The 27,357-nt window shown below is 39.0% G+C and overlaps 1 protein-coding gene across 2 annotated transcripts; it reads right to left on the reverse strand.

The window, feature by feature from the left end:
• Window positions 1-5,580: 5,580 nt before the first annotated feature.
• Window positions 5,581-23,749, reverse strand: LOC139143956 (interferon-induced protein with tetratricopeptide repeats 1-like). Of its 2 annotated transcripts, XM_070714579.1 has the most exons (4): window positions 23,641-23,749; window positions 22,779-22,891; window positions 20,747-20,857; window positions 9,998-14,156 (listed from the first exon to the last, which is right to left on the reverse strand). In XM_070714579.1, the coding sequence occupies exons 3-4, from the start codon at window positions 20,852-20,854 to the stop codon at window positions 12,063-12,065; spliced, it is 2,202 nt and encodes a 733-aa protein (XP_070570680.1). In that variant the 5' UTR covers window positions 20,855-20,857; window positions 22,779-22,891; window positions 23,641-23,749; the 3' UTR covers window positions 9,998-12,062. The 2 variants fall into 2 exon arrangements, with proteins under 2 accessions (XP_070570679.1, XP_070570680.1); XM_070714578.1 differs by lacking the exons at window positions 9,998-14,156; window positions 20,747-20,857; window positions 22,779-22,891 and adding exons at window positions 5,581-8,025; window positions 8,159-8,262 and having other exon boundaries at window positions 23,641-23,677.
• Window positions 23,750-27,357: the final 3,608 nt, after the last annotated feature.

The following is a 27,357-nucleotide window of genomic DNA, read 5'->3' on the forward strand; positions in this document are numbered from 1 at the left end:
ATTTCTTGTCTTGGAACCTTAAGCCTAACACCGGAGACATCATGAGACACGAACAATCGCAACAACACCAATTCAAAGAAAAGTCAAATTTGACTCCACGAATAGCAAAATACAAAAACCTGAAAGCTATCTGAAGCTGCTAAACTCGCACTTCTATAGATACCCTTTCAAACAAGGAAACAAAACATGTCGCGTGCCCAAAGAATCGCGATAAACCAGCTTGCAAACAGTAGACCAATTACCATAAAAACCCTTCGACAAGGGTCGGGTTTTGTCTTTGTCAACACAAAAGATTACGTACACGAATGCGCAAGGCAATTATGCAACACTAAGTATTATACACAACTAGCCAGTGACGACACAGAACAAACAGTAAACAAAGTACACGAACTATTAAACAAAATGTACGAGAACAAACACATCGATCATGATACTTGTAAGTATCTTGATCAAGAAAACATAAAATCCGTACCCCGCAGTGGTACTTATTGCCTAAAAATACACAAACCTCGGCAAAATTCTAAAAGACACACTATTCAAAACAAAATTTACTGAAGTAAAGAAACATAGAACAAACAAACTGAACCACCAAACGGACTCACAACGAGACCCAAACATTAATATACTTGCCTCGCAACTCGAAGAGCGAGACCACTAAAATGCATGAAAATAATTTTTCACAAACACAAACTAAGGAAAGAATCTACACGGCGACTGATGAGAAACCACACTCGGGTTTCGAAACGCAAGCGTCAAAGGGCCACTCTATCAACTCTGTAACACAATAGGTCCGGCTGCGTCTCGCCATAAGCTTTCCCCACACAAACAAAACATTACCGTACACACTGATCCAAACTTCCCTACAAATATCCGAGGCGAAACAAACATTTTTGTTAACACAAACAATCGGATAAGAATGTAGGAACACATTTTTGAAACGCATCAAACACAAACTCGACACAAAAACATTTTTGATAGTTAGGTGGGAGCCTCTTGCACACTTTTTACATTCATTGCTCTAGTGTGGGGGGTTGTCAACCTGATGTAATCGCAAATCCTCAGATTTCCATCTGATATAAGTATGTACGTACACAAGAAAAGTAAACTCATGAATTTTAATAGACGGGGTGGCTGAGACCAATTTCAATCACGATTGGTCGCAGCCACCCCGTCTAAGTCTGTGTGGGGAAAAGTTGTCATGAAAAGTAACATAAAACACAACAAACATATGAAAACGACAAATAAAATAACACGATATAACAACGTAATGTATAACATAGCATTACATGACATTACATGACGAAACGTCAGGTGACATGACATAGCAAAACATTAAACATAACATAACATAACATAGCATAACATAACATAACATAACATAACATAACATAACATAACATAACATGAGAATAAACGGCGTTCAGTCCTTTGTGAACACCTGCATCAAGTATTCGATTTCAATCCGCACATGTGCTCGTCTTGTTACCATCACTTCTCTGATTTTGCAGAATGGCAGAGGGACAGTTATAACAGCTCTTTCATAGTTTTTTGGGCTTTTCAATTCAAGCTCATTTTTTATACATTTGCTTTGTTTCGTAGATTTTATTTTGTAGAACAGATGTGCCAGCCTTTAGGGACACAAAATACTTTGATATCGATAAATAACAATTAACACCTAAGTTGAAGTTTTGCATGTCGTTTCCATGTAATTTACCAGTTCAATTGCAACATTTTTACGTTTTCCCTGCAGTTGGTGTAAAATATCGCAAAACTGCAGGCTTTTTTCTACTTCGACTTCAACATGTATAACGAGAATAAGGGGTCACGAAACTTGCTGCATTGCAATCACCCAGCAAATGATTTTAAATCAGACGGGAATTAAGGGTGTTCAAAGGTTTCTCCATTTTATAGGTGATATTTTTTGACTCAGAACATCAAAGTATTCATTATCACCTTTATGAAACTGTGAATCACAAATTTATCCAGATTTTATTCCCTTCTCAATGTCGACAGAAATAGGCGACAAATTTGGATACCAATCCATATCAAGCCGCCGTCATTTGTAAATGTGAGTTGTCGGTGAAATTACCTTCAATGTCGCCGAGCCAATGCTAGAAGAGGCATGGAACTGTTTGAACAGTGTAACTCTTGACCCTTTCTTGGAAGTTACAGCACAACAGCCAGCAAGTTACAACAATCGCTTAGGTAGCCTTATTATTATTCTTCCACCGACAGTCGGACTTCCGCAGACGTAAACAAAATAAATTTACAGGTAAGGGAATTGCATTCCAGGCACTTTTGTGAGTGACTAACATCTGAATTGTACTTCACTTCGGCGAATTGATTGTATTGATTTTTCCCTATCCGTCTGCTCGTCTGAGGCAGAAATATAGGAAATGCAATTTGAAATAAGAACGAATGGCAGTTTTCCTTGCAAGTATGACGTCACTTTTATCTGCATCGTGGTCTTGTAAAAATCATTTTGATATCACATTTAGCTATTTCAGATCATCCAATGCTGTACTTCAATCTGTAAATCTGCATGTCATATCACTTTTATTTGTCTGATTTCACAGAATTGAGGGGGACATATTTATTAAATCTTTGGTATGATTGTAGTCATATCAATTATGTCTGATTTTGGGTATGCGTTTGTTTGTTATAGAAACTAAGCTGTGTGAACTTGGAGAAACAATATGCTATAATTTTTACAGTTTTTCATTTCAGCTAATGGCAATATACAGAAGGTAGTGGGTCACACCAGGTCAGGCCCTGAGGTGTTTTTTCCTATTCACTTATTATGGAATGCTGTTACACTTGGTTCAAGTCAGTTTCGTAAAATATAGTCCTTTCAACAAGTTAGTACACACAACACCTGGATGACCGCAATACGATCGTATGCTGTCCCCAGAGAGTTTTGTGAAAGCGTAGTATTTGCACTTGTGTGGGTGAACACAACAGATAAGATTTAGCTACATCTCGCGATAACTCAACTACATAACGATAACTTATTTGATCGCATTCAATAAAATATTCACAGTTTTGTATCAAGTCTGGATCTAAAAAGCTATTACCTCCACGAGGAATAGCTGAATTAGCATTCTTTAGGTTCACAAAGTATACTCAGTAGAATGTTGTCAAGACACACAGTAAAATACAAAAACATGTTTGTTTCGTTTTTTCCTTTTTATTTTTTAGCTCAAGATTTTGTACAATATACAAGAGAAGATATTTTTACCAGCGAAGATGAACATGGCATTACAAAGTCAAGGTGTCTTTGGGAATAAATGTTTTGTCATTTTTTATCGTTTTGCGGATGTCACTTACACAGATCAGAGCCTTGAAAGAGTGGTTATAGACATGTCGTCACTCCATGTCCGGAGGGTCTTAAGAATATATGTTGTTAAGCCTACGGCTATGATCAGATACCCTTTTAAATTTGCTGTTACATCCGTGCCATGCATTGCCAATATTTTAAATCAATGATGGTAGATTATAAGGTGGTATATCAAGAAACGCTGAAACACCAAGAATTACGACTTTAACTCTTAAAATGGGGACAAGTCAACACACAGTTAGAAAATATCCGCTAGGCAAAAGGTTTCATGATACATTCAGTATGTTTACGTATGTTCACGTATATAGGACACAACATTAGTCACTCGGTAAATGTGACGAAGGCCTATATCTATTTAGATCACGTCACGTCATATCATCCACTGTACATATGAATACCATGCATGATCAAAACCCTCTCACACTACTACGCCAATACCATTACCATTTATGGCCTTGTTTGTGAGTTCTTGACTTTTGGTCACCAGGCGAAGGGTAGCAAGTGTATGTGTTACGTAATAATAACAAAGATGATGTCAAAGTGAATGACCTCTATAGCATTCTCCTCTTCTTCATGAATGAGTGCCGCATAAAATTCATTTCGAAAAAAACCGTAAATATCATAAGCATACAACAACTGATAAAATCTAGAAAATAAGAAAAAATACGTACCTCAAGGAAATGCGATACAGAATTCAAAATAACACAATCGAAGTACACGTTTACATATAGCCATACATAGTGAGTAATATCTGATTTACATTTTACATTTTAAGTTCTGTAGATTTTTACTTGGTCTTGGGAGTGGTGTGAATAATGAAGCCACTTTGGGTGAATGTGGGAGATTCCCATTAAGTTGTATATACGTGAAAAAATGCATAGCTTACTGGCTTAAACTTATAGAAATGAGCGATTCTCGTTATCCGAAATCCTGTTACAAAATGTTGAAAAACTTAGATGAAGCAGGTAAAGTTAATTGGGTTACAAAAATAAAAGGTCTACTCATGAGATATGGTTTTGGTGAGGAATGGCTCGAACAGCAAGTGGGTAATCCCAGTTTGTTTTTATCTGTCTTTTCTCAAAGACTAAAAGATTGTTATAGGCAAGAGTGGTATGCTGTAGTTAGTGAATCTCCGCGTCTTAGATTTTATTCTTTGTTCAAGTCGCAACTTGAACCAGAGTGTTACCTACAGCATGTCCAAGTACTGAATTTTAAATTTTCTCTGTCAAAATTCCGCTGTTCAAACCATTGCCTTGCGATTGAAACAGGAAGACATGCACACACTGATCAAAGACTTAGAAATTGTTATTTTTGTGAAAAACGAAATGTTACAGTACAGGAGAATGAAATTCATTTCTTATTGTTTTGTCCAATGTATAGTGAACTTCGAGAAAAGTTTCTGCCTGCCTATGTAAATGTCAATCCGACTATTGAAAAACTCATCTCTCTATTTTCATCAAAGAACTCTGTTATTTTATTCAAATTAGCTGTGTACATCCATAAAGCAATGTTGAGAAGAAATGAAGCCCTAAAAGCTGAGCAATAGCTGTTCCTGACCTGTAAATTAGATTTGAAGTAATGTTATTTTCTTTATCACGTGTCCGTGTATATTTCCTTTGATTTTGTAAGTTTATGGAAAAGATGGGCGGTGGCCCTTGCTTTTTGAGAACAAATAAACATTATTATTATTTATATCTGATTTACCGAGATATTTACGCAAGCTGTAAAATGAATGACCTTTGAATAGTGAGAAAATCACACAGCTTGACTAGCATTAAGAAAATATCGACAAGCACTCAGAAATATCCAAATTCACGGTCACTGATCTCTGAATAAGCTAATGTAAATTTGAGTGCATAAAATCCACACATGTTATAAGTAAGCTATGGTCGTCAGTAGTTATCACATTGGCATTGAAACCTGTAAAATTAAGGCTTTGATATATATTTAACGCGTCATGGTACCTTACCATGGACGCGCACCTCCCAACTCACAAAACTTATAAAAATTCTAAGAACAAGCATGACATTGTTATCAGTATTATAACATTAAAATTTAGACTGAATATTTCTGCAATGTCACCAGTATAAAATTCGAAATGTAAATCGTTTCAGTTGTAAGTTCAATCACGGTCCCTAAGAAGGACCGTGGTTCAATCATTGTTTTATGCACAGGCCCATCCTTGGTGTCATATGTAAACGATTGGACTGATTACTGTCGTCGGTGGACCTTAGTACACTGACTATATGACGTTTTCTGGAAATGTTACTATGGATATTGATATTTGATGTACATATTCTGATTCATGAATTCAAAGGTTATACAATACATACACTACATAAGTATTTGAGTATCTAGACACATACACATCACGAGTACCAAGACTTGAGATGTCCTCAGAAAAACTGTGAGGCTGCCCCTTCCATGTCATCATCATCACCTATGTCACCGATGTATTTGTAAAATTCTCTAGCGATTTTGACAGTCCCCAAGACCGTTTTCTTCACAAGTTGCAAAACACTGCCATCCGCCTCAGAAATCCCTAGGTTCATAAATCCTAACGGTAACCCCTGATAATCATCATTATCATATTTGGAGAGCAATTCATCCAGCCATGTATTCGTGTGCTGGACTTCGACCAGGAACAGGAAGAGCTTTCCGAAATTTTCTGCGAAATTCTCCCAGCCGTAGTCACGGGTGATTTTCCGGACTTCGGCTGCCACGTTACCCTCTGACACGCGGAAAAACTCGTGCTTCGAGTGAATCCCGTAATTAAATTTCTCAAAGTCGGCCACACACCTGTGAAGAAGTTTGCAGGCACCTTGAAGCAAACGTTTGGCTTCACAAATGACATTAGAGTCAACCCACGGTGTTTCCATTGTGTCGGCAATCGGCTCTTTACTGAGCAAACTTATGTAATCCCAATACAAATCTTTCACAGGCGCTAAGCTAGGAGCTGCTATCTGTTCCAGGTCTGTCTTCAGTCTTTCAACTTTCGCTTTTATCCTGCTATTCTTTCTTTTCCCTTTTCTTTCTATTATTTTCTCTTTGTTTTCGATATTGTGGGAAATTAGGACACAATCGTCGAACCACTGCTGTTCAAACTTATCATCGTCTTTGCATTTTTTGAGAATTTCCAGTAACTTCTCACAACCCTGCACCGACCTGTAATAGGCAGCCATTGCATATTGTTTTCGCGCACTGTCTGTTTCGAGCATTGCTTCATACTGTTCGCCATTTTGTTTATGGTACGTCGCGATTTTGAGTAACTCGCTCTCTTCTTCATCGGAATACTGAACTAAATTTAAATATTTCTGTTGTCCCAATGGATTATTGGCCAGGGCGAACAAATCTGCGAGTCGAAACGCAATGAAATCTGTTTTCTCGATCTCGTAGGCTTTTTCGTAATAAAAGCACGCGCTGTCTAAGTGACCTATTTTTGTGTAAACCCAACCGACCATTTTCAGAGCCTCTACATCTTGCGGATTCTCCGATAACACTTTCATCTGTTTCTTTGACAATATTTTAGCTGCATCCTGACCGCTTATGCATTTTGGATCTGCTGCGAGGGACTTCTTGTAGTGTTCCATAGCTTTCAAGTTTTCAGATCTTTTATTCAGCCTCTCTAAATATCGGGCATAATTTAGGTGGGCATCGGAGACATGGCAGCCGCGCTCATTTTCACGCGGACGACATAGTAACTTATCAAACCATTCCCTCATTTCGTCATTACCGCACAGACCAGGGAGGGCATGAACTTTATCACGGAACGCTGTGTAACGACTTTCGTCTAACTCTAATGCTTTGTCGAAATGTCTAATTGCTAGACGTAGATATTCCTCCTTTTCATATTCCTCCTTTTCATTCGCTCCTTTACTTTTAGCAATTTTCTTGTAAATGTTTCCAAGTTGGTGATTGATAAAAGGAGAACGGCTATCGAGATCAAGTGCTTTACTAAATGTATCGACAGCTTCATCAAACTTACCCTTCCAGTGGTAATGCTCAGCGACACGTTGGACTACGGTTACATCGCCGCCGCCATCTTCGAGAGCTTTCTCGTAATGAAACAGTGCTTCTAAATCCGAGTCCCTATGGGCTAGATTACTGGCCAAAAGGACTCGCGTAAACGCGTCCGCGGAATTTTCCCGAAGAATCTTACGATACAGCTTTTCCTGTTTGTTGACTGCCTGTTCCTGGTCTAGGGATAGAAATTTTGCATTGAATTTGCTAAAAAACAAAGCATATCCGAATAGCCACTCTTTCTTCCTCGGAGAGACTTTTAGAGCATTTTCATAGCACCTTACCCCGCGATCAGATTTGTTCGGGCCTAACCAACTCAAAGCAAAAGCTTCGTTGACGTAAACATGCGCCATAACCTTTTCACATTTTAAAGACCCACGGCATTGTTGCAGCTCTTTTGCAACCTGCTCTGCTCCTGCAATGTCGCCCAATAGTAGAAGGGTTCTGGCTTTATTTGCCATTGTCACTATCCAGTCACCTACTGCCCCCTCCACATCCAGTGAAATGTCCTCGAGAGCGTCGTTGAACCATTTCAGCGCCTCTTGTGGGTCTTTCTCGCCCTGTTGATTCAGAGATGATAGGCAAAGATAACCTCTGAAGGTTTTGGCAGGGCCTGGTAATCTGCCTGGATGATCCTTCAAATGGTTTTCCAAATGGTGTATTATGAGCTGAAATAATTTAAAAAAAATCATCACAAAAGTAATCAACTCTCTGTTTATGACATATGGTTCTCGATTTAATTCGTTACATGCTATTTAGTAATGATACCAACGAGATATGACATTTGAGATGTCTTTATACCTGTATGTGCCTGTCACAGTTTTCTTCAAGACGCCAGTTGAAGTGACACGGAAAGCTCTCAATCGTTTCTTCGAGGGAGTCCGCACACTGCGCCATCTTTGTCCCTAAAACATGGCCAAAAAGTACGGAAAGACATTTGTCATTCATCGACTGGACCAGTTCCTGTATCTCCGTACATGTCGAAGGGGTTTGGGGGCAAGGGACGTGAACTTTTGGAAAACAGGAGTTACATTGAGCGTGACTTACATCATTCTCTGGGTCAGTGCACTTCTTTAAAACAAATCACTGAGTGGGAGCCATCAGACACTTTGTTCGGATAATGCTGAAGATGTGATAGGAAGAAGGTTCTACGGTTGTCAATTATTTTATTATAGTGAATAACTTTTGTGTGGGAATGGTAAGAACTGATCAGTTTTTGGTAGGTTTTGCTTGCTAGGAACGACATTGCAGATTTCACGGTCATGTAATAGTTTTAAGCCCATGATAATGCTCATTTGCATATTTAATGAACTTTCTTCCCTTTTTCCTTTTTTACAACCTTTCCAAATTAGGCACGCTTGACTGGAATCGATCAAATCTGATGATATTTACTAGTATATTGATGATACGATTATATAGTAGTGAAAGACACTTGGCTTTTTGCATTGGTGTCAGCATATTTGATGAACTTTCATAATTCGGCACATTACAAACAAATAAACAAACAAACATACATACATACATACATACATACATACATACATACATACATACATACATACATACATACATACATACAGAGAGAGAGAGAGAGAGAGAGAGAGAGAGAGAGAGAGAGAGAGAGATGATATGATATGATATGATGGTATAGTAGTAGTAAAAGACATTTTGCCTTTTACGTCAGCTTATTGGTTTCAGCATATTTAAGGAGCTTTCCCATTTGTACAGTCTTTGCACGTAGCAACCTTAAGATTGCCATCTGCTATCTCAGCTTACTATGTGTTGTTACCGGATCAGATGACAAATCCCGACGTAAACTCAATGAGGTCACAGCCAAACTTCACTACAATTCTGATAGCTGAGACTACAATTATTTAAAGGTATACAGTCACCTATAATCTAAATATGCCCATATATGGTCAAGGGGCGTTCCTTGGTATTCAAAACGCCCATGTGAGAGCGCTGTTTTTATAAAACGGCCACCCGCTTAAAATCTGTGATTGGTTAGATTTTCTCTTTCCATGGTAACTGTGGCAAAATTGGAACAGGAGACAGTATACCTTTAATGAGCTAAGCTTAGTCTCCATGCAAATGAACTCCCGTTTCTGAATGTTGAATCTGCAAGGACCCGGACGTCGATTGGCGAAACACAGCCGCTTAAATGTGATACACATGATTCAATTGTCAATTTACAATCATTCGCTACTTAATACTCGATGAAGTATACTGCTTTACATTCGAATATTTACACATTTTGTAAAGTTGTAACAAATCGTAGAAAATGTACAGAAATATCGGTTAGACTAATTTCGAAATGTTTGCATGTTAAAAATGCAATGGAAGGAATGAAAAATTAAGTGCAGGGTATGGAGTGCATGTGTATGAATGAAATTATATTATATCAGCGCATCTGTCGCGCCAATACTAATTGGACGAGAACTCACGCCAGTCAGAGTAAAATGTTTTATGAGAGATAAAACGGCGAGGGGAATCACCTGGCAACTGTGATTACATTACTCGGTAACCTACGCTATATGGATTTTAGTTTCAAGAATTTGTTGAATTCTCTTACCGTCGGGGAAACCTTTAGGATAAATGCGCGTTTTGTTTATGCATATTGACGATTATGAACAAGAATATCACGATTTTTTGACAAGTCATTTTCATTGAATGATTCACAGACAAAAAATACAATCACTGGAATATTGTGGTACAGTTTTTTAAGCAATTATGGTAAAAGTGATGGCTATTTTATTAAATCATGGACATATTGTGTCATTTGTTGCTATTGAAAATGCAATTTCATGGTTTTTTTCTAAAGGATAGTAAAATGACATATGTTTGGAATTTGGCTATTCAATTTACAATGATAAATGTATCCCCGTAATTATATCTACTCGTAGTATTACAAAGTTAACAACTAATTTCAACTGTGTATCTTCAAATACCATACAAACATCGAAGGTGGTGGCGCCCTTTAGATTTTGTGATCTCCCAAAAATAAAAAGTAACTCTCTCCAAAGTGAAATCGTAAAATTTACATTTACAAAATAATAAAACAATATAAAAATTCAATGTCAGTAGTTAATAATTTACATTGCTGCTTTATATTTCTGTAGATTAATTAAAATTTGTTGAGTTATTTGTTTGTGTAAAGAATTTTATGACGAATTTTCAATTGAAGGCTCTTGACTGTAGTGTCCATGTTCAGCTTATAAGAGAGTTCATAAAATTTCTTCTATTTTGAAATACGAATAATTAATATATTCTCTAGTATAGCGTTGATTCAATTCTAGGAGTACAATCTTCAATTAAAAGTTTCTTTCTGTTTTCTTTTGTCATGGATTCAAAAATTACGTCATCGACCCGAACAAATATTTCATTGATATCTCGAGGATGTACCTACTGGCCGATCAAAATGTCTTTCGCAAACTTGAAAGTATTCACACTTAGGATGATACGAGTAAAATTTCAGTTCAAATGGTTTGTTGGAGAAGATTTTTAAAGATTAAATTGAACTTTTCGCAAAAAAAAACAATATGGCCGCCAAACCACGTGACCGATCCGAATGCCTTTTACTAAGTACTTATACTAAGAAGTACTTATACCAATGATGAAACGGAAAAAATTAAGCTCAAATGGTGCATTGCTTTTGGAGAAGAAATTTTTTGATTTTTTTTCATGGCTATTGTAGGTTTTCTGCAAAAGGTAATATCATCTCTAAACCAAGTGACCACCAGTCCACACGTCGTTCGCAACTTGAAAGAACACATACCAATGATGATATAAGTAAGATTTTAGCTCAAAAGATATGTTGGGTCTGGAGAAGACAATTTTTGGATTTTATTCCATGGTTATCATAGGTTTTTTGTAAATGGCAATATGGCCGCCTAACTACGTGACCGATCAAAATGCCTTTCTTAAACTTGAAAGTACTCACACCAATGGTGACATGAGTGAAATTTCAGTTCAAATGGTCCATTTGTTCTTGAGAAGAAGATTTTTGTAAACTTAATTTGATGTTAAGGAAAATCCAATATGGCGGCCAAGGTCTGTGACCTCTCCCGCTTTTATTAGCAATCAAAGAACAGAGGGCATGGTTGCTTTTCACTAAATTTCAAATCGACCAGACCCCTAGGTCCTAAACAGAAGCCATTTTAAGGTTTCTGAAAAAGCCAATATGTTCGCAATGTCACTTGACTAATTGGAATTTGTAGGGTCAGGTGCACGAGTAGACCGTAGAAACCCTACAAGTTTGAGAAGTTTACGGTGATCGGTTTTTGAGCTCTAGATCGGTAAAAAAGTTACGAAAAGTTACGGAAGAAGTAGAGGAGGAAGGAGAAGAATACGGAAATCTTATACAAACAATAGGGACCAAAGCTCGGTTGGCCTGGACCCCTAAAAATCTCAAGAAATATTTTCAAGGGATTAAAGTTTAAATATTGGTTTCTTTTTTACGATTTAGTAGTCTTCGGGATTAATCACATGCCAATTGTGACCGTATTTCTAAGTAACCTTGGCTATATGGATTGTAGTTTCAAGTATTTGTTGAATTCTCTGACCGTCCGAGCAACATTTAGGACAGACCACTCTGCGAGATCTGTTAACTTAACCGTGTGAGAAACCCTATCTATTTCAACCTCTTCTTCATCGCGATACAAATGCGTGTTGTGTTTATGCTTATTGACGATGTCGAACAAGAATATCAAGTATTTATTCTTGTCGAAGTCATAGGCTGGTTGAATTTTAACCAGGTGTTTAAATAAATTGGGAAATTTTTGTCTAAAACCTTTCCAAAAATATCCATGTGAACCCTCGATTTTTTTATGCAGGTATATTCGACTGAAGGCGAGCTGTCGTTGATATAGAAGAATGAACAGTGGTGTCGGTGATCTGTTGGTTTGTACTCTTTCATTTTAAAGTCTGACATGAGACGGTCGAGCACGTTTCTAGCTTCCAACAAAACATCAGCAACATTTCGAATTCGGGCGGTATCAACTTCAGTGAGGCTCAAAAACCGGACGTATTTGTCGTACAACCCTGACAAGTATCGAACATGCGTGTTTGGCACCAAAACCTGTTGCAAATAACTTTGGAGTTTTTCTAATCGTTTGACTGTGTCTGCTTTTATCTCTCTTTTGTTGTCTGCTAATATTTTAGCTTCTTTCCTTCCCAGGGCCTTGATTCGTGCACAATCTTTAAACCAATTCATGCTTTCAATTTTTTCATCGTCACTGCATGTTTTCAAAAGTCTCACCAAATTCTCGGCCCCCTCCAAACTGTCGAAGTCGGCCGCGAGGGAGTAATGTAGGCGAGCCTTTTCACAGTCCCCGTCTTGCTCAAATTCTTTTCCCTGAACTACATAAAGTTGACCCATTAATTTGGTATAGTACTCAGGCTTGCTCCGGTATATCATGTCAATATATTTCTTTGCATTTTCATTATCAACAGCTTTGATATATAGTTTTGCCAGTGTGAGCGCTAGTTTTTCTGTTTTGTGTAACCTGTAAGCTTTCTCGTAGAAGAAGCACGCACTATCGATAAAACCGGTCTTCTTGTGAACCCAAGCTAGCATTTCTAATGCCTCGAAATCATTTTCATCGGCCGCCAATCGATTCTTTATTATTCCTCTCAGGTTTTTGACAGCTTTCTTTCCGCCGTAGCCATCGGGATCTGCTCTGATAGCATTTTTGTACTGTTCTATGACGTTCACCTCGTTATCGCGTTGCATGTGCAAGAATTCACCGAAGTAGAAACAGGCTCTGGCTCGATCGTCTGCGTCAGGTGTCTGGACAAGTTGAGAATACCAAGTACGTGCTGTTTTGATGTCTCCTAATAAAGAGTGCGCGTATGCCACATCACATTTTGCCAGAAAATTACTGCTGTCTGCCTTAGTGGCTTTCTCGAAATAGTCTAAAGCCTGGAAGAGGTTCATTCTTTCCTCCGTCCCCTTTCTTTTGTAATGCATATACTTATCTTTGTAGACACAGCCGATCTGACGGAAGGCGAAACTAGAATCGGACTCTGAACATGTAGCTATAGGCCTATTTAGGAATTGTAAAGCGTTTCTGAATTTTGACATTTTACGATAAACTTCTCCAGCCCTTTGGACGACAACTAAGTTACTGCGGTCAATATTCAGCGCCTCTTCTACCTGATGCTCCGCCTCCATCGTCGATCCTTTATCTGCGAGTCGTCTAGCGAGAAAGACTCGGGCAAGACCGTGCCCTGGATTACACTCCAAAATTTTCCGAAGGTTCCTTTCGATCTCGGTAACAAGTGAAACTCCCTCGTTGGGGGTTTGAGAGAGAACTTCTGTTTTTTCGAGAAAACGCGTATATCCGAATAGCCAGTCGAAGTTGGAGGGAAAAACTGCGAGTGCATTTTTGTAGGACGCGATGGCTTCGCCGAATTTTGAACGACTAAACCATTGAAACGCAAAGGCTTTGTGTGCGTCAACGTAAGCCCATGCCTCCCTCGACAGTAACTGATATATTTCTTCTAATTCGACTTTCGAACTCTCAGCCTTGTCTATATACCCATACTTTGAATACACCCAAGCCTTGTTTGCTAGAAGTACGACCCTGTCACCCATTGGCCCTTTATGATCGTGATGAAGACTAGATTCTGCGTCATTGATTTCCAAAGCTTCCTTCAGTAATTCCAGAGCTTCCTCTGGATTGTGCTTCTCGTTTCCTTTCAAAGTTGACATGTAGAGATACGCCTTGAGGGCTATTGCCGGCACTTGCATTTCCTTCGGACTGCAGCGAATATGGTGATCTATGTAGTCCATGGCTGTCTGCGAATTTGCCAAATACATCAGTGATTAGGCGATACCTTTGTATTAGACAAGGCTAGAACTGGTATGGTATACGTATATAAATATTATAGTAAGGGCGATGAAAATCTAGTCGTTTTACACACATACACACACACATATATATAAATGAACAAGATATATATATATATATATATATATATATATATATATATATATATATATACATACATGTACGTATATATACTTTATAAAGCAGAGCTTTGTAAATGAAATATATATATATTATATGTGTATTGTTACGTGCAGAGGATACGAACAAAAAGGGTGAACTCAGCAGTTTACGTTTAAACAAAATTTATTACGAAAATAAAACTGATTGCTAAGTCAGGGGTAGAGTACAAGCTTTAAAAGTGTACAGACTACTTATCTCAGCTGGGACGGCAAAGCTCCAGTCTCAGAGTTGTAACAGTCAGTTGGATGAATGAACAGTCCTTTGGCTTGCAGGCTTGAAACTGCACAAAGTCCACAGTATAAATCCAGCGTTGACAGTGAAGGTCTTGAAAAGTCTTGAGAATGACTACTGCTGGAGTTTAGTAACACACAAGAGACACGATCCCAAAAGTCTGACTGGAAGCTGTGCACGTCCCTTTTATAAAGGCATGTAAGAACAATCTAGAACTTTTATTGACATGCTAATTACTGTTCTAAAATTATCTCCCTTACACAACTAATCAACTTTCCAGAACATTCCAAACATGACTAATTGAATTCAAGGTTGTGAGGTCATTAAGGGCAGTGACCTTGAGAATGTTCTAGACTAATTGAACTCAGGTCATGATGAGTGTGGGGTAAATGACCTACATAACACACCCCCTCTTCAAAAAAAGAAAATTTTTCAAAGAAAAATCTTTCTTTTACAAATGTAATCTTGAAAAGGATTTAAGTACTCAAATTTTTTTTTTTTTTTTTTTTTTTTTTTTTTTTTTTTTTTTTTTTTTACTCTAAAGTAAAATTTCTTGAAAGTGAAATAACAATAAACTCTAAATACGAGAGAGACAGTCTGCAATTAAATTGTCTCTGCCTTTGATATGTCTAATATCAAGATTAAACTCCTGTAACATTTAACTCAATCTTAACAATCTATGATTTATGCAATTTAATTTCTGCAGAAATACAAGAGGGTTGTGATCAATATAAACCACTATTGGCTGATTTGAAGAAGTAACATAAACTTCAAAATGCTGTAAAGCTAATATCAAAGATAAAAACTCTTTTTCAATTGTAGAGTAGTTTCTCTGGGATTTGTTAAATTTGCGTGAAAAATAGCAAACAGGATGATCTATACCATGACTATCCTCTTGCAATAAAACAGCACCAGCAGCCGTATCACTAGCATCCACAGCTAATTTGAATGGCAAAGTGAAATCTGGTGCAGACAACACTGGAGCACTTAGCAGTATGGCTTTAAGTGTATCAAATGCCTGTTGGCATTGCTCTGACCAAACAAACTTTACTTTCTTTTTAAGTAAGTTAGTCAAAGGCTCAGTAATTGTGGAGAAATTTGGACAGAATTTTCTGTAGTAAACCAGCCATACCGAGAAAGCGCATCAGTTGTCGTTTGCAGTTTGGTATGGGAAAACTTGAAATGGCACTGATTTTGGCATCAACAGGTTTTACCTCACCCTGTCCTACAGTATGTCCGAGGTAAGTCACCCTCGCCCAACCAAACTCAGATTTGGCAAGGTTGACAGTCAACATTGCTTTACTCAGTCTCTCAAAGAACTTCCGCATGAGCTTGATGTGTTCCTCCCAGGTGTCACTATACAGGACGACGTCGTCAACGTAAGCTGCACATCCGTCTAGCCCGGATATGACGTCGTTGATCATCCGTTGGAACGTTGCCGGAGAGTTCTTCATTCCGAATGGCATCACCTTGTACTGGAACAATCCGTCTGGTGTAACAAAGGCGGATATTTCACGAGCACGATCCGTCAGAGGGACTTGCCAAAATCCCTTCAGTAGGTCAAATTTCGTCACGTACTTAGCTTTTCCCACTCGGTTGATGCAGTCATCAATCCTCGGGATTGGGAAAGTGTCTGTCTTTGTTAAAGTGTTGACCTTCCTAAAGTCCGTGCACATACGATAACTGTGGTCTGATTTGGGTACAAGTATGCACGGCGAACTCCAGTTACTTTTACTGGGTTCAATAAAGTCATTGTCCAGCAGGTATTTGACTTCTTCCTGGAGATATTTCGCTTTTGTTGGATTCAGTCTGTATGGATGTTGTTTTACAGGCTTACTGTCCCCAACATCAACGTCGTGATAGATGACGTTTGTCCTCGTTGGAACATCTTGAAACAGGTGTTTATATTCATGGAGCAGTTCTTTCACCTGTTGTTGTTGTTCTGGCTGGAGGTGTGCCAACTTTGTAGACTCCAGCTTCTCCAGGATTTCTGAGTTCTGAAGCTTGACCGAGCCCAGCTTTGAGTTTAGAGTATTTTCACTCAAGTCAGTTTCAGTATCACTATCTTCATAATGGCCAGAACTGACTGTACTGACAGGCTTTGTTTTAGTAGGATATCCCTATCCAAATATGGCTTAAGCATATTTATGTGACATAGCTGTTTTTGTTTTCGCCTGTCAGGTGTTATTATGATGTAATTTAAATCACTTAATTTCTTATCGATTAGATATGGCCCAAAGTAGCGAGCATGGAGTGGTTTGCCAGGAATCGGAAGTAGAACAAGAACTTTTTGACCTGGTTCAAACTTCCGTTTTGAGGTGCTTTTATCATATTTGATTTTCATTGACTGCTGAGATGACTCAAGATTTTCTCTGGCTAATTCACATGCTTTAGAGAGTTTCGTACGAAAATCTGACACATATTGCAAAATATTCAGACAATCATCATCGTCTGATAGGAATTTCTCTTTAACGAGCTTAAGTGGGCCACGGACTGTATGTCCAAATACAAGCTCAAATGGGCTAAAACCAAGAGACTCCTGAATTGACTCTCTAACAGCAAGAGCAGAAAATGAATTCCTTCATCCCACTGCTTCTCAGTGTCAAAACAGTAGGTCCTAATCATGTTTTTCAAAGTTTGATGAAATCGCTCAAGAGCACCCTGACTTTCTGGATGATAGGCGGAGGACCTATACTGTTTAATGCCTAGCTGATCCATTACTTGTTGAAAAATACCAGACATAAAGTTGGAGCCTTGATCGGACTGGACACATTTAGGGAGGCCAAATAAAGTGAAAAATTTGACTAAAGCTCTCACTATAGTCTTTGTCTTTATATTTCTCAGTGGTATGGCTTCGGGGAACCGAGTTGATGTACACATTATTGTCAACATATACTCATCTCCTGATCTTGTTTTTGGTAGGGGCCCAAAACAGTCTATTAGTATCCTACTAAATTGTTCTTGAAATGCAGGAATTGGCTGTAAAGGGGTCTTTGGAATGGTCTGATTTGGTTTTACTACCATTTGACATGTGTGAGAAGTTTTAGAGAAATGTTCTACATCCTGCCTGAGATTAGGCCAGTGCAAATAACTGAGAATTCTAACTCCTAAATGACCAACCCAGGGCGTTTCATGGCCAGGCGTAATATTGAAGTACGATAAGACTTTGGAACCACAATTTGATGTTTTATAGCCCAATCGTCATCAACCAAAACATCTGGAGGTCTCCATTTACGCATGAGAATACCAGACTTTGTATAATAGGAACAGAGCTATCTGAAGTTTACCTTCATCCTCTACCCTGTCAAACAAAGACAAAATATCTGGGTCTTTGTGTTGTTCTGCAATGAGATTTGATCTAGAAAATGTCTGACTTTGGTCAGCAGAAGTTTTACTGGAAGTTTCAAATCCACGAGGGATAACGGAATGATCCGTGTCAAACACCTGACTGAGAAGGTGTCATTTAAGTCAACATCTGTGACATTATTTTTGAGAGTATTTTGATTCTCGGAAGTTTTCTTTGACATGGCTCGAGTAATGGCACATGAAGGAAATAAATCGGGTATCTCTTGTTCAATTGGCTCTGGATCCTGATCTAAACTAGGATTATCAGTCACAAGTGGATTAGTAATGACCTTGTCCCAGCAAGGTCGTTTCCAAGAAGAAGGTGAATCCCTTCAAAAGGCAAAAAAGGCCTAATACCTAAAGCCACAGGTCCAGAAACAAAGTCCGAAGACAAATAGACATTATGGAGAGGAACAGGAATGTAGTCATTACAATCTACCCCCTTAATAAGAACTTTAGAACCTGAAAATGACTTTTCAGAAAACGGCAGGGTATCTGCCAACAAAAGAGACTGGGAAGCCCCGGTATCTCTTAAATTTTGACAGGGGTAGCGGAAGAGAAATCACTAGAAAGTGATATAAAACCATCATGAATAAATGGTTCGAAAATACCCATAATGCTATCTTGAGAAGAATTGACCTTGACCTCATTAATTGGGGATAAGAGGGGTTTAACCTCAGAAAATGTGTTGCACACATTATTAGACTCTAATTGAGTTGATGAAGAAATAAAGCCGGTGGGCTTAGATCCACTTTGACCACTTTGACCTTCACGTTTTCTTTTCAATTTGAAACAATCTGACATTAAATGGCCGTCTTTCTTACAATAATTACAAGAAAGTGTACCAAACTGTTTGCCAGAAGGAGATTGAGACTTGGGATCTGATGATGTGGGAGTGTTACTTGAATTCTGTGAACTGTTGTCATTTGATTTTCTACTCTCCTTTGAAAAATTCTTGGATGAAAAGGAGGAGTTAAATTTACCTGCATTGTTTCTGTATGAAAAGGACTGGGATGGTTTGCTGAGAAATGAAGATTTGTGGGTCAATGAATAATCATCGGCCAAACGTGCAGCAACCTCCAATGTATCTGCCTTTTGTTCATTGATAAATGTTTTGATGTCACTCCGGATGCACCTTTTAAATTCCTCAATCAAAACAAGCTGTCGTAATTTGTCATAATTCTGACTGACCTTTTCAGAAGAGCACCAACGGTCAAACAGTTGTTCTTTTGTTCGAGCAAATTCAACATAAGTTTGATCCTTCACCTTCTCACAATCCCTAAATTTCTGACGGTAAGCTTCAGGCACCAACTCATAACCCTTGAGAATTAATTCCTTCACAGAATCATAATCTGAAGCCTGCTCTACTGACAACTGAATGTAAATTTCTCTGGCTTTACCCACCAAAGCACTCTGCAAAAGCATAGACCAGGACTCCTTAGGCCAATTCAGACTCTGAGCAATTTTCTCAAAATGAAGGAAATATTTATCAACATCCTTTTCTTGGAAAGGGGGGACTAACCTGAAATGCTTAGTGATGTCAAAACCGTGTGAAGGGAAGGATTTTCCTGACTGTCCAAGCTCTAAACGTTTCATTTCTAATCTTTCCTGCCTATCTTTCTCTCTCTGTCTTTCTTTCATTTCTAACTGCATTTGTATTTTTTCTTTTTCTATTTGTAATTCTAGTTTCTTGATCTCCAAATTTGTCTGCATTTCTAATTCTAATTTTCTTAGTTCAAAGGTAGACTCGGGCTCATAATCTTTCAATGTGGATTCCTCAAATTGGCCTAAATCAACTAGATGTTTGGCAATACGGTACTGTATTTCCCTCTTGCGCATAGATCTTTTGACTTCTACTTTAAGGAAATTGGCCAGTGTTATGAGGTCGTCTTTTCTGAGGGAATCAAATGTGTCCTGATCAAGGTCATCCATTTCCTCTGGTTTAAATTCCGCCATGATTAAATTTCGCTGAGTTTTCACAGTATACAGTAGTTTTAAAAAGGCTGGCAAAATGTTGTCAAACGGCTCAAAATATTCGTCTCCCGGACGAGCCCCCAATTTTGTTACGTGCAGAGGATACGAACAAAAAGGGTGAACTCAGCAGTTTACGTTTAAACAAAATTTATTACGAAAATAAAACTGATTGCTAAGTCAGGGGTAGAGTACAAGCTTTAAAAGTGTACAGACTACTTATCTCAGCTGGGACGGCAAAGCTCCAGTCTCAGAGTTGTAACAGTCAGTTGGATGAATGAACAGTCCTTTGGCTTGCAGGCTTGAAACTGCACAAAGTCCACAGTATAAATCCAGCGTTGACAGTGAAGGTCTTGAAAAGTCTTGAGAATGACTACTGCTGGAGTTTAGTAACACACAAGAGACACGATCCCAAAGTCTGACTGGAAGCTGTGCACGTCCCTTTTATAAAGGCATGTAAGAACAATCTAGAACTTTTATTGACATGCTAATTACTGTTCTAAAATTATCTCCCTTACACAACTAATCAACTTTCCAGAACATTCCAAACATGACTAATTGAATTCAAGGTTGTGAGGTCATTAAGGGCAGTGACCTTGAGAATGTTCTAGACTAATTGAACTCAGGTCATGATGAGTGTGGGGTAAATGACCTACATAACAGTATATATGTATGTATGTATGTATGTATGTATGTATGTATGTATGTATGTATGTATGTATGTATGTATGTATGTATCTATCTATCTATCTATCTATCTATCTATCTATCTATCTATCTATCTATCTATCTATCTATCTATCTATCTATCTATCTATCTATGTAATACCTTGAAGTGTCGACCGCACTTGTCTTCTAGTTTCCATACAAAATGACATGGATACTGTTGTAAATTGTCTTCAAAAATAGTGCTGTCCGTAGATATCGAAGAGGCCATTGTCTAAGAAACAAAAAAGTGAAAAATCTAAAATGATAATATGTGAATGGGCTTTTCAGAACTGTTCACATGAGGGTTCTGTAATTTCTTCCGTAGTCATGTCCACTCCAACTTTAGAAAATATAGCTCACAAAGTTATTAGAGTGCATACAGGAAGCAAGATGGAGATTATTTTAGCGTGCAGTATCTGGCACGCTCATCGGCTATACTACTCGCCTTTTTTGAACAAGCTGAGGGGAAAAATCGTGTTGTTCTGGTTACTCACACTACTCTAATTGCACCGCGCTGTCCCTAAAATTTTTAAAGCCTTGCATAAACGCGAAAGTGAAAAAAAAAACACATGTAATAATACAACAAATAAAAATCCACGAGAAGGCCAGGGATCTGAGGTATTCATTACTGCACGCTACAGACAAGCATACCATTTTGAATAGTTTGTTGTCATTTTAGCTGGCAAAATACAACATTGATTAATGCTATTATTCAAGACTAATTAGGATACTTGAGCTCTTTCACTACAGCCTCTTAAAACATGCAAGTTATTGATTTTGTGTACATGATTTAAAAGAAATTAAGCAGATATGAACTGAAAATGCTCCTGTGTTTCAGTATATAGTGCAGTTGTCTGTAAATCGAAACTTTTCTCCGACACTATTGCAACAAGTTTGCAACTGTGGTTAAATCGTTATGATCGACATCACAAAAAATATTCACCATAGATTAATTCCAAAATTCATAAGTATACAAATATATGATCAAATGAAATGAAAATACTAAATTTCTTTGACTGTTGTCATTGTATCATCATTTACATTTTTAGTATCTTGTATCAAACAAAATTCATGAAAAATGGCCGACTTTATCCCTGTAAAACGGAGACGTAGTGTCATGAGTTTTCGTGCATGAATTTAGAGGGACGGCCACCATTTCTCATACAAAAGTTGGCCCTGCCCCTATTAATTCTGTCCACGCCCTAAAAGCTAAAGACTCGCTCAATACAGAAAAAGTGGTCATGCGTATTGTGGACTACTTACATATTCAGAGCATCAGTGAGTCATACCAGGCATCCCCTTCGAATAAATATCTAATTTTATATTTTGCCCATGTTCAGACTTTGCACAGATTTAACAGCTTGAGTCTCTGTTAAAGGGACATTAGCTGTAACTTTTAACTAATTTTTCACTACTCTGTTTCAATGTATCATTTACAGAATTTTACTATAATCCGATCATCATGACCAATGCCCGGTGTCTGGCTTGCCAACACAGCCTGTATATGTGAAATGACCATTGTTATTGTTGATAAATGTATTCTAGTCCGGACCTGAATACAAACTTTAAACAATATCAATGCAGAATATATTCATATAGGGTATATTTATGAGCTAAATATTAGGAATTTCTCCATGGTTCAGGGATTCAAACTAAATGATACACAGAACAAACAAAATAAAAAATGACCAAACTTACAGCTAATGGATCTTTAACAGACACTCAAAAGGGACTCGTTAAAGAACAATTGCATTTGATGCTAAGGAGCTTTTCCAGTGTATTTTGTAATGCCCTGCATGGAAATGTCTCATTTGGTGTTGAGGTATCGCGGCAAATAAAGAAAATGAACTGTATTCTTGTTTAAGATTTAAACATGAGCTGTTCACAAATGATATCGAAGCTTCAATTTCACGCATGGGAAAAGTATACCTCTAGGACTTGACGGTGACCTCGAAATTCGGGTCACCCCTCTATCGCACTGCCAGAGATAGGTGACAGAGCCAGGGTGAATACGCCAAGAATGCTGAACACCACAACGGTTAGACTCGCTCGAGGACGCTTTCTACGCTCCCCTCCCATGGCGGGCGTAAAGAGCGTCCTCGCGCGACGGATCTGTCTTTCAGTCTAAACAACGCTGTGCCTAACCAACTTACCTTATATTGACGGTATCCGGGTCTGCTAAGCGTTCCGATCGCCCTCTGATTGCAATGAACCCCGGCCCCGACGACGTCTGATGTCCGGCGTTCCCTCGACCGCAAAAATCGAGCTACATTTCCGAGACACAAATAAACGATCTAAAAATGCTGTTAAGCAAGTTCTGAATTTTCATATGATTGGCCTGACTTGTCACTGTCTTGCGAATGGTAGTCGTGGGGTATGGAACAGCAATACTGTGTGTTCTACCGTTTATGGGCTGCTAGTACAGCAAAACTACTGAGAGGTTCAAGACAATGAATTCCACTGAAAAGTTGACATTTAGGCTATGGCATAAGTATTGACCCTACAATCCGCTAAATTTGATAAATACCCGCCGACAAGTTCTCGGCATTTTCTCGGACGCTAGGCAGTCTGCCTTGAGCGCAGGACCGTTTCGAGGAGCTTTCGGCTGGTTAATAATAGAATTTCTCCTTTCACAAGATGGCGGACATTTTGTGCAGATCTTTCCGCGAAAGAAGGCCAGAAGGTTTCTAAGAACTGTAGTCGTCGCTCTGCAACGGCTGACAACGTAGTCATTGCAAGGCAACACAACTGACCCAAATTAATTAAACTTGCATTTGTGTAGTTGTCTCGGCCCATGTAACTCCAGATGCTATGACGCGACCTTGCCGAAATAACAAAAATGTATTTTCAAAATGGCAGTCGCTTGAGCTGTCCATATATGTGGTTTTAGTATCTCCCTGGAGGTATTTGCTAAATTACAGGTTCAATGATGTGCATGCTAGCTATACCCTTTTTCCTTGATGAATAATGGCTAGTTAACTTCGCATGTTAACGTTTGGCTCATGGCTTACATACCTTGACTTCGTCTGGGTCGCCTTTCTTACAGCAGTCGTTTCGACGTAGTTACCGTAAACACAACCACTGTAGTTGCCTGGCTTTTGTTGTGCAGCAAGAAAATTTATTCGAAGGGGATTCCCGTATGACTCACCTATACTCTGAATATGTAAGTAGTCCACAATACGCATGACCACTTTCCCTGTATTGAGCGAGTCTCCGCTTTTAGGGCCTGGACAGAAATAACAGTGACAGGGCACAACTTTTGTATAAGAAATGGTGACCTTCACCCTAAATTAATGCACGAAAAATCATCGCCCTCCCCGTCTCCATTTTAATGCCAGTACATACTATACGGCGCGCCAAATGTTACACAAATATTTATCGATTCAGTGCAAAAATAAACTGTCTTTCTCAATTGAAATAAAAATTCGGTCTCATTGGAAGGAAAAAGTAAGAAAAGTATAATTAAAAAACAAAAGACAGAAATGTCATTTAATACTTCATTTTAACTTGAGAAAAAATCTTTTAAGCGTAATTAGGGATAAACAATTTTCAACGATTTGGAAAAGTCATACATCCATACTTATCGAAATACATACACTTATAATAGTTCGCGAAAAAGGTGCAATGAGTGCTGATTTTACAAAAAGAAAAAAGAAAAATATGTTATACAGTGATACGTCCACAAAATTCACAAGAAAATCACTAAAAATCACTACTACCACTCGGAAAAAATAGTACAAAAAATAAAAACGTGAACCACATACAGAAAATAATTGTAAAAGAATCAGACAAAAAAGCCATGCATACATAAAATTATTTATGTACTTAAGAAAATTAAAAAGCACTACGTCTCATAATAAACGTATTATAGATAATCAAAAATATAATATGAATCACCAGCCGCTTTGACAGTAAAGAGAGAAAATCGGTGAAAAAATTCGGCAGTGATGGCTCTAGACAAAAGTGGATCTCATCTACAAAAAGATAAAATAAAATAAAATAAAAACGAAAAAAATAAAAAATGCCATGAACAGAGATACAAAAAAAACGCGTGGGCCTGTGGAAAGAAAAAATAAATGAGGACTCGCCACAGCAAAAAAAAGGAAAAAAAAGAAGAAAAAAACGAGCACTCGCCACAGAAAAAAAAAAACAAGCCCGAAATTACAATCATTTTATTCAAAAACTCATGGTTCACGTTTCCTTCGATCGATGAATCCCCAACAGCGGGGAATCCGATCACCACATACTCCAATGTTTGACGAAATATTAATTGAGCATTTCAGTGATAACGTGACATCTTGAAACCTAGCTCTGTTTGTCTGGGCCCTGCTCTACTTGAAACCATACTTGATGGAATGAAATGGGCAATATCACCTAAAGAACGTCAAGTTAACAGTGAATAGTTCCAGAGAGTCAAGTTAACTGAGCCAATTTCAGGCAGTCCACAGGTCAGATCACGAGCGAGACGTACAACCCATGACCCTTCATAGCAACACTGCGAACAAATCGATGCCTTAGGCGCGGTATGGCAGGGAGCACACTGCAGGCCTTCCACCGAGCCGCACTGTCATCGCCGTTTGGCCTACATGATTTCTACGCAGTTTTATAAGTATGGTTCGATACATCGGGTTCAAATACCATGATAATAAACCACCTCGTTGTTTGCTAATTCCTCGTCTATCCTCAAAGATCACCCAAATCATGATAAATGAATAGTTTTGAAGAAATCTGCCGCATGTTGAGAGAACGTCCATCGTTTTCCGTGTTCGACAAGACGAGCGACGCAACTGTACACGCCTTACGACTACGAGTATGGCGAGAGTGACCGGCCTTCGCAACGCCAGACACTCTCACTATACTCGCAGGGCTAGACCGGCACATACACGACATGTCGATCCCCATTGCAGAAATCTTTATATCCACACAGTCCAATATATGGAGCTACGATATTTGTGCAGTAGCCTATGCATAGCTCTGGGCGGCAGGGCAGGGCTTAGCTGTGGGTCCATAGCTGTGGTGTTTTCGGACGGGATTCCTGCCTTTTACGGGCTGGTTTTGACTTTTTATGATTTTAACCCCGCCACCAGGGTTAAAATCGTAAAAGTCAAAACCAGCCCGTAAAAGGCAGGAATCCCGTCTGAAAACACCACAGCTATGGACCCACAGCTAGGCAGGGCTGTGAGTTACCGGCGTTATACGTCCTGGCCGTATAACGCCGGTGTTATATGGCCTGGCCGTATCCGGTAACTCACAGCCCGGCCTTGCTGCGGATCCGTAGCCCTACCACTCCCTTTGCTGGTTGTGTTAATGTTGAGCTACAGTGTACAGAGAAATAGCGGCTGCTTGATCAGTGTTTGTCAAGTCGGGCGCGTTCGCGTTCTACAGGTACTACTACTACTAGTGAAAACGTTGCCTCGAATTTAAACGGAGTGTTTCAGCCCGAGTATTTTTGCCTTTGCCACACTCCGTTTAGAGGCTAAACCCACGGGATACGTGTGTGGCTCGATACATAGCGGCCGCTGCTGGCTTTGCATGGCAGGGCTGTGTACGTGTTACCGGCGTTATACGGGAGGCCGTGTCACGCCAGTAACACACAGCCCTGCCATGCAGAACTATAGGCCGCAGAGTGCTGCGTGGTATGCAATTTTACTATGCATACCCACACAGCGGCCGCTGTGTATCGAACCACACGTAACCGTGGGCTTGCGGCAAGCCATCGTTTTGTTTGGGTTTGGGCACAGACTGTCTATGATTTGGGAGAGGCGGCCCTGCACTTTACAGCGAGGGGATCGCTGGTTGCCGGCGTGTAGGCCTACTGTACTAGCGACGGGACCGCCGGTCGCTGGCTTACCACCTCGAGTGTACATTGGAGCGAGGGGACCGCTGGCAGCCGACGAACCACCACGAGTAGAATGGGACGTGTCGATAACTTGGACGTCCATGAGATGATATTGAAGACTAGAAGCTGAGAGTTACCGCAGAAATACCCCAAATATCATGTCCAACATCCGAGTGTGATGATCCAAAACCCTCTGGCATTAAACTGTAACAATCATGACGTTGACAATTATTCGGCACACAGTCCATGTAGCCGACAATGAGATGCAAATGATATGCGGTAAAGGTCTTCTCGACTAACTTTCAGCTGGTTGCTCACTTTCTACTATTTTTATAGTATTTTATACAAAGGCACAGACTTATTCTACCTTCAACTTAAAACTGATAGTCATTTTGTAGCTCGCTCTTTACTATTTTCATACTTTTTGGTAGCCGGTAACAGACACTTCGTGTTCGTGTCGGCTACATGGACGATCTGCCAATTATTCAATTTTCATGCTGGGCTTTTTCTGCGGGGTGTCCCACTCTGTTTTCTTTTCTCGAACGGGCCTCTTTTTTTTCTACTGAGGTTTTTTTTTTTTTTTTTTTTTTTTTTTGGTAACCTCTTTTTTTTTGTAACCTCGCTTTGGTTTTTTTCCCAAGCTGACCTCGTTTTGGTTTCTTTACAGCCTCAACGCCGGCGCGATCTCGGTCGACTTTTCAATTGTGATTCTCTTTCTTTTTTAGTCAGACCTGATGGTGATTCATTTTATTTTTTGGTAGTAGTGCAAGTACTATTTGTGGTTTTGTTTTTGATCATTTCAATATTTTTTGTGTGTGTGCTTGATTTTGTTTCTTTTTTCCCTTATAATCAGCATTCATTGCACCTTTATATCAATAAGTATGGGAGTGTGG

This window comes from Ptychodera flava, chromosome 11 (assembly GCF_041260155.1).
Source record: "Ptychodera flava strain L36383 chromosome 11, AS_Pfla_20210202, whole genome shotgun sequence".
Classification (NCBI taxonomy): domain Eukaryota; kingdom Metazoa; phylum Hemichordata; class Enteropneusta; family Ptychoderidae; genus Ptychodera; species Ptychodera flava.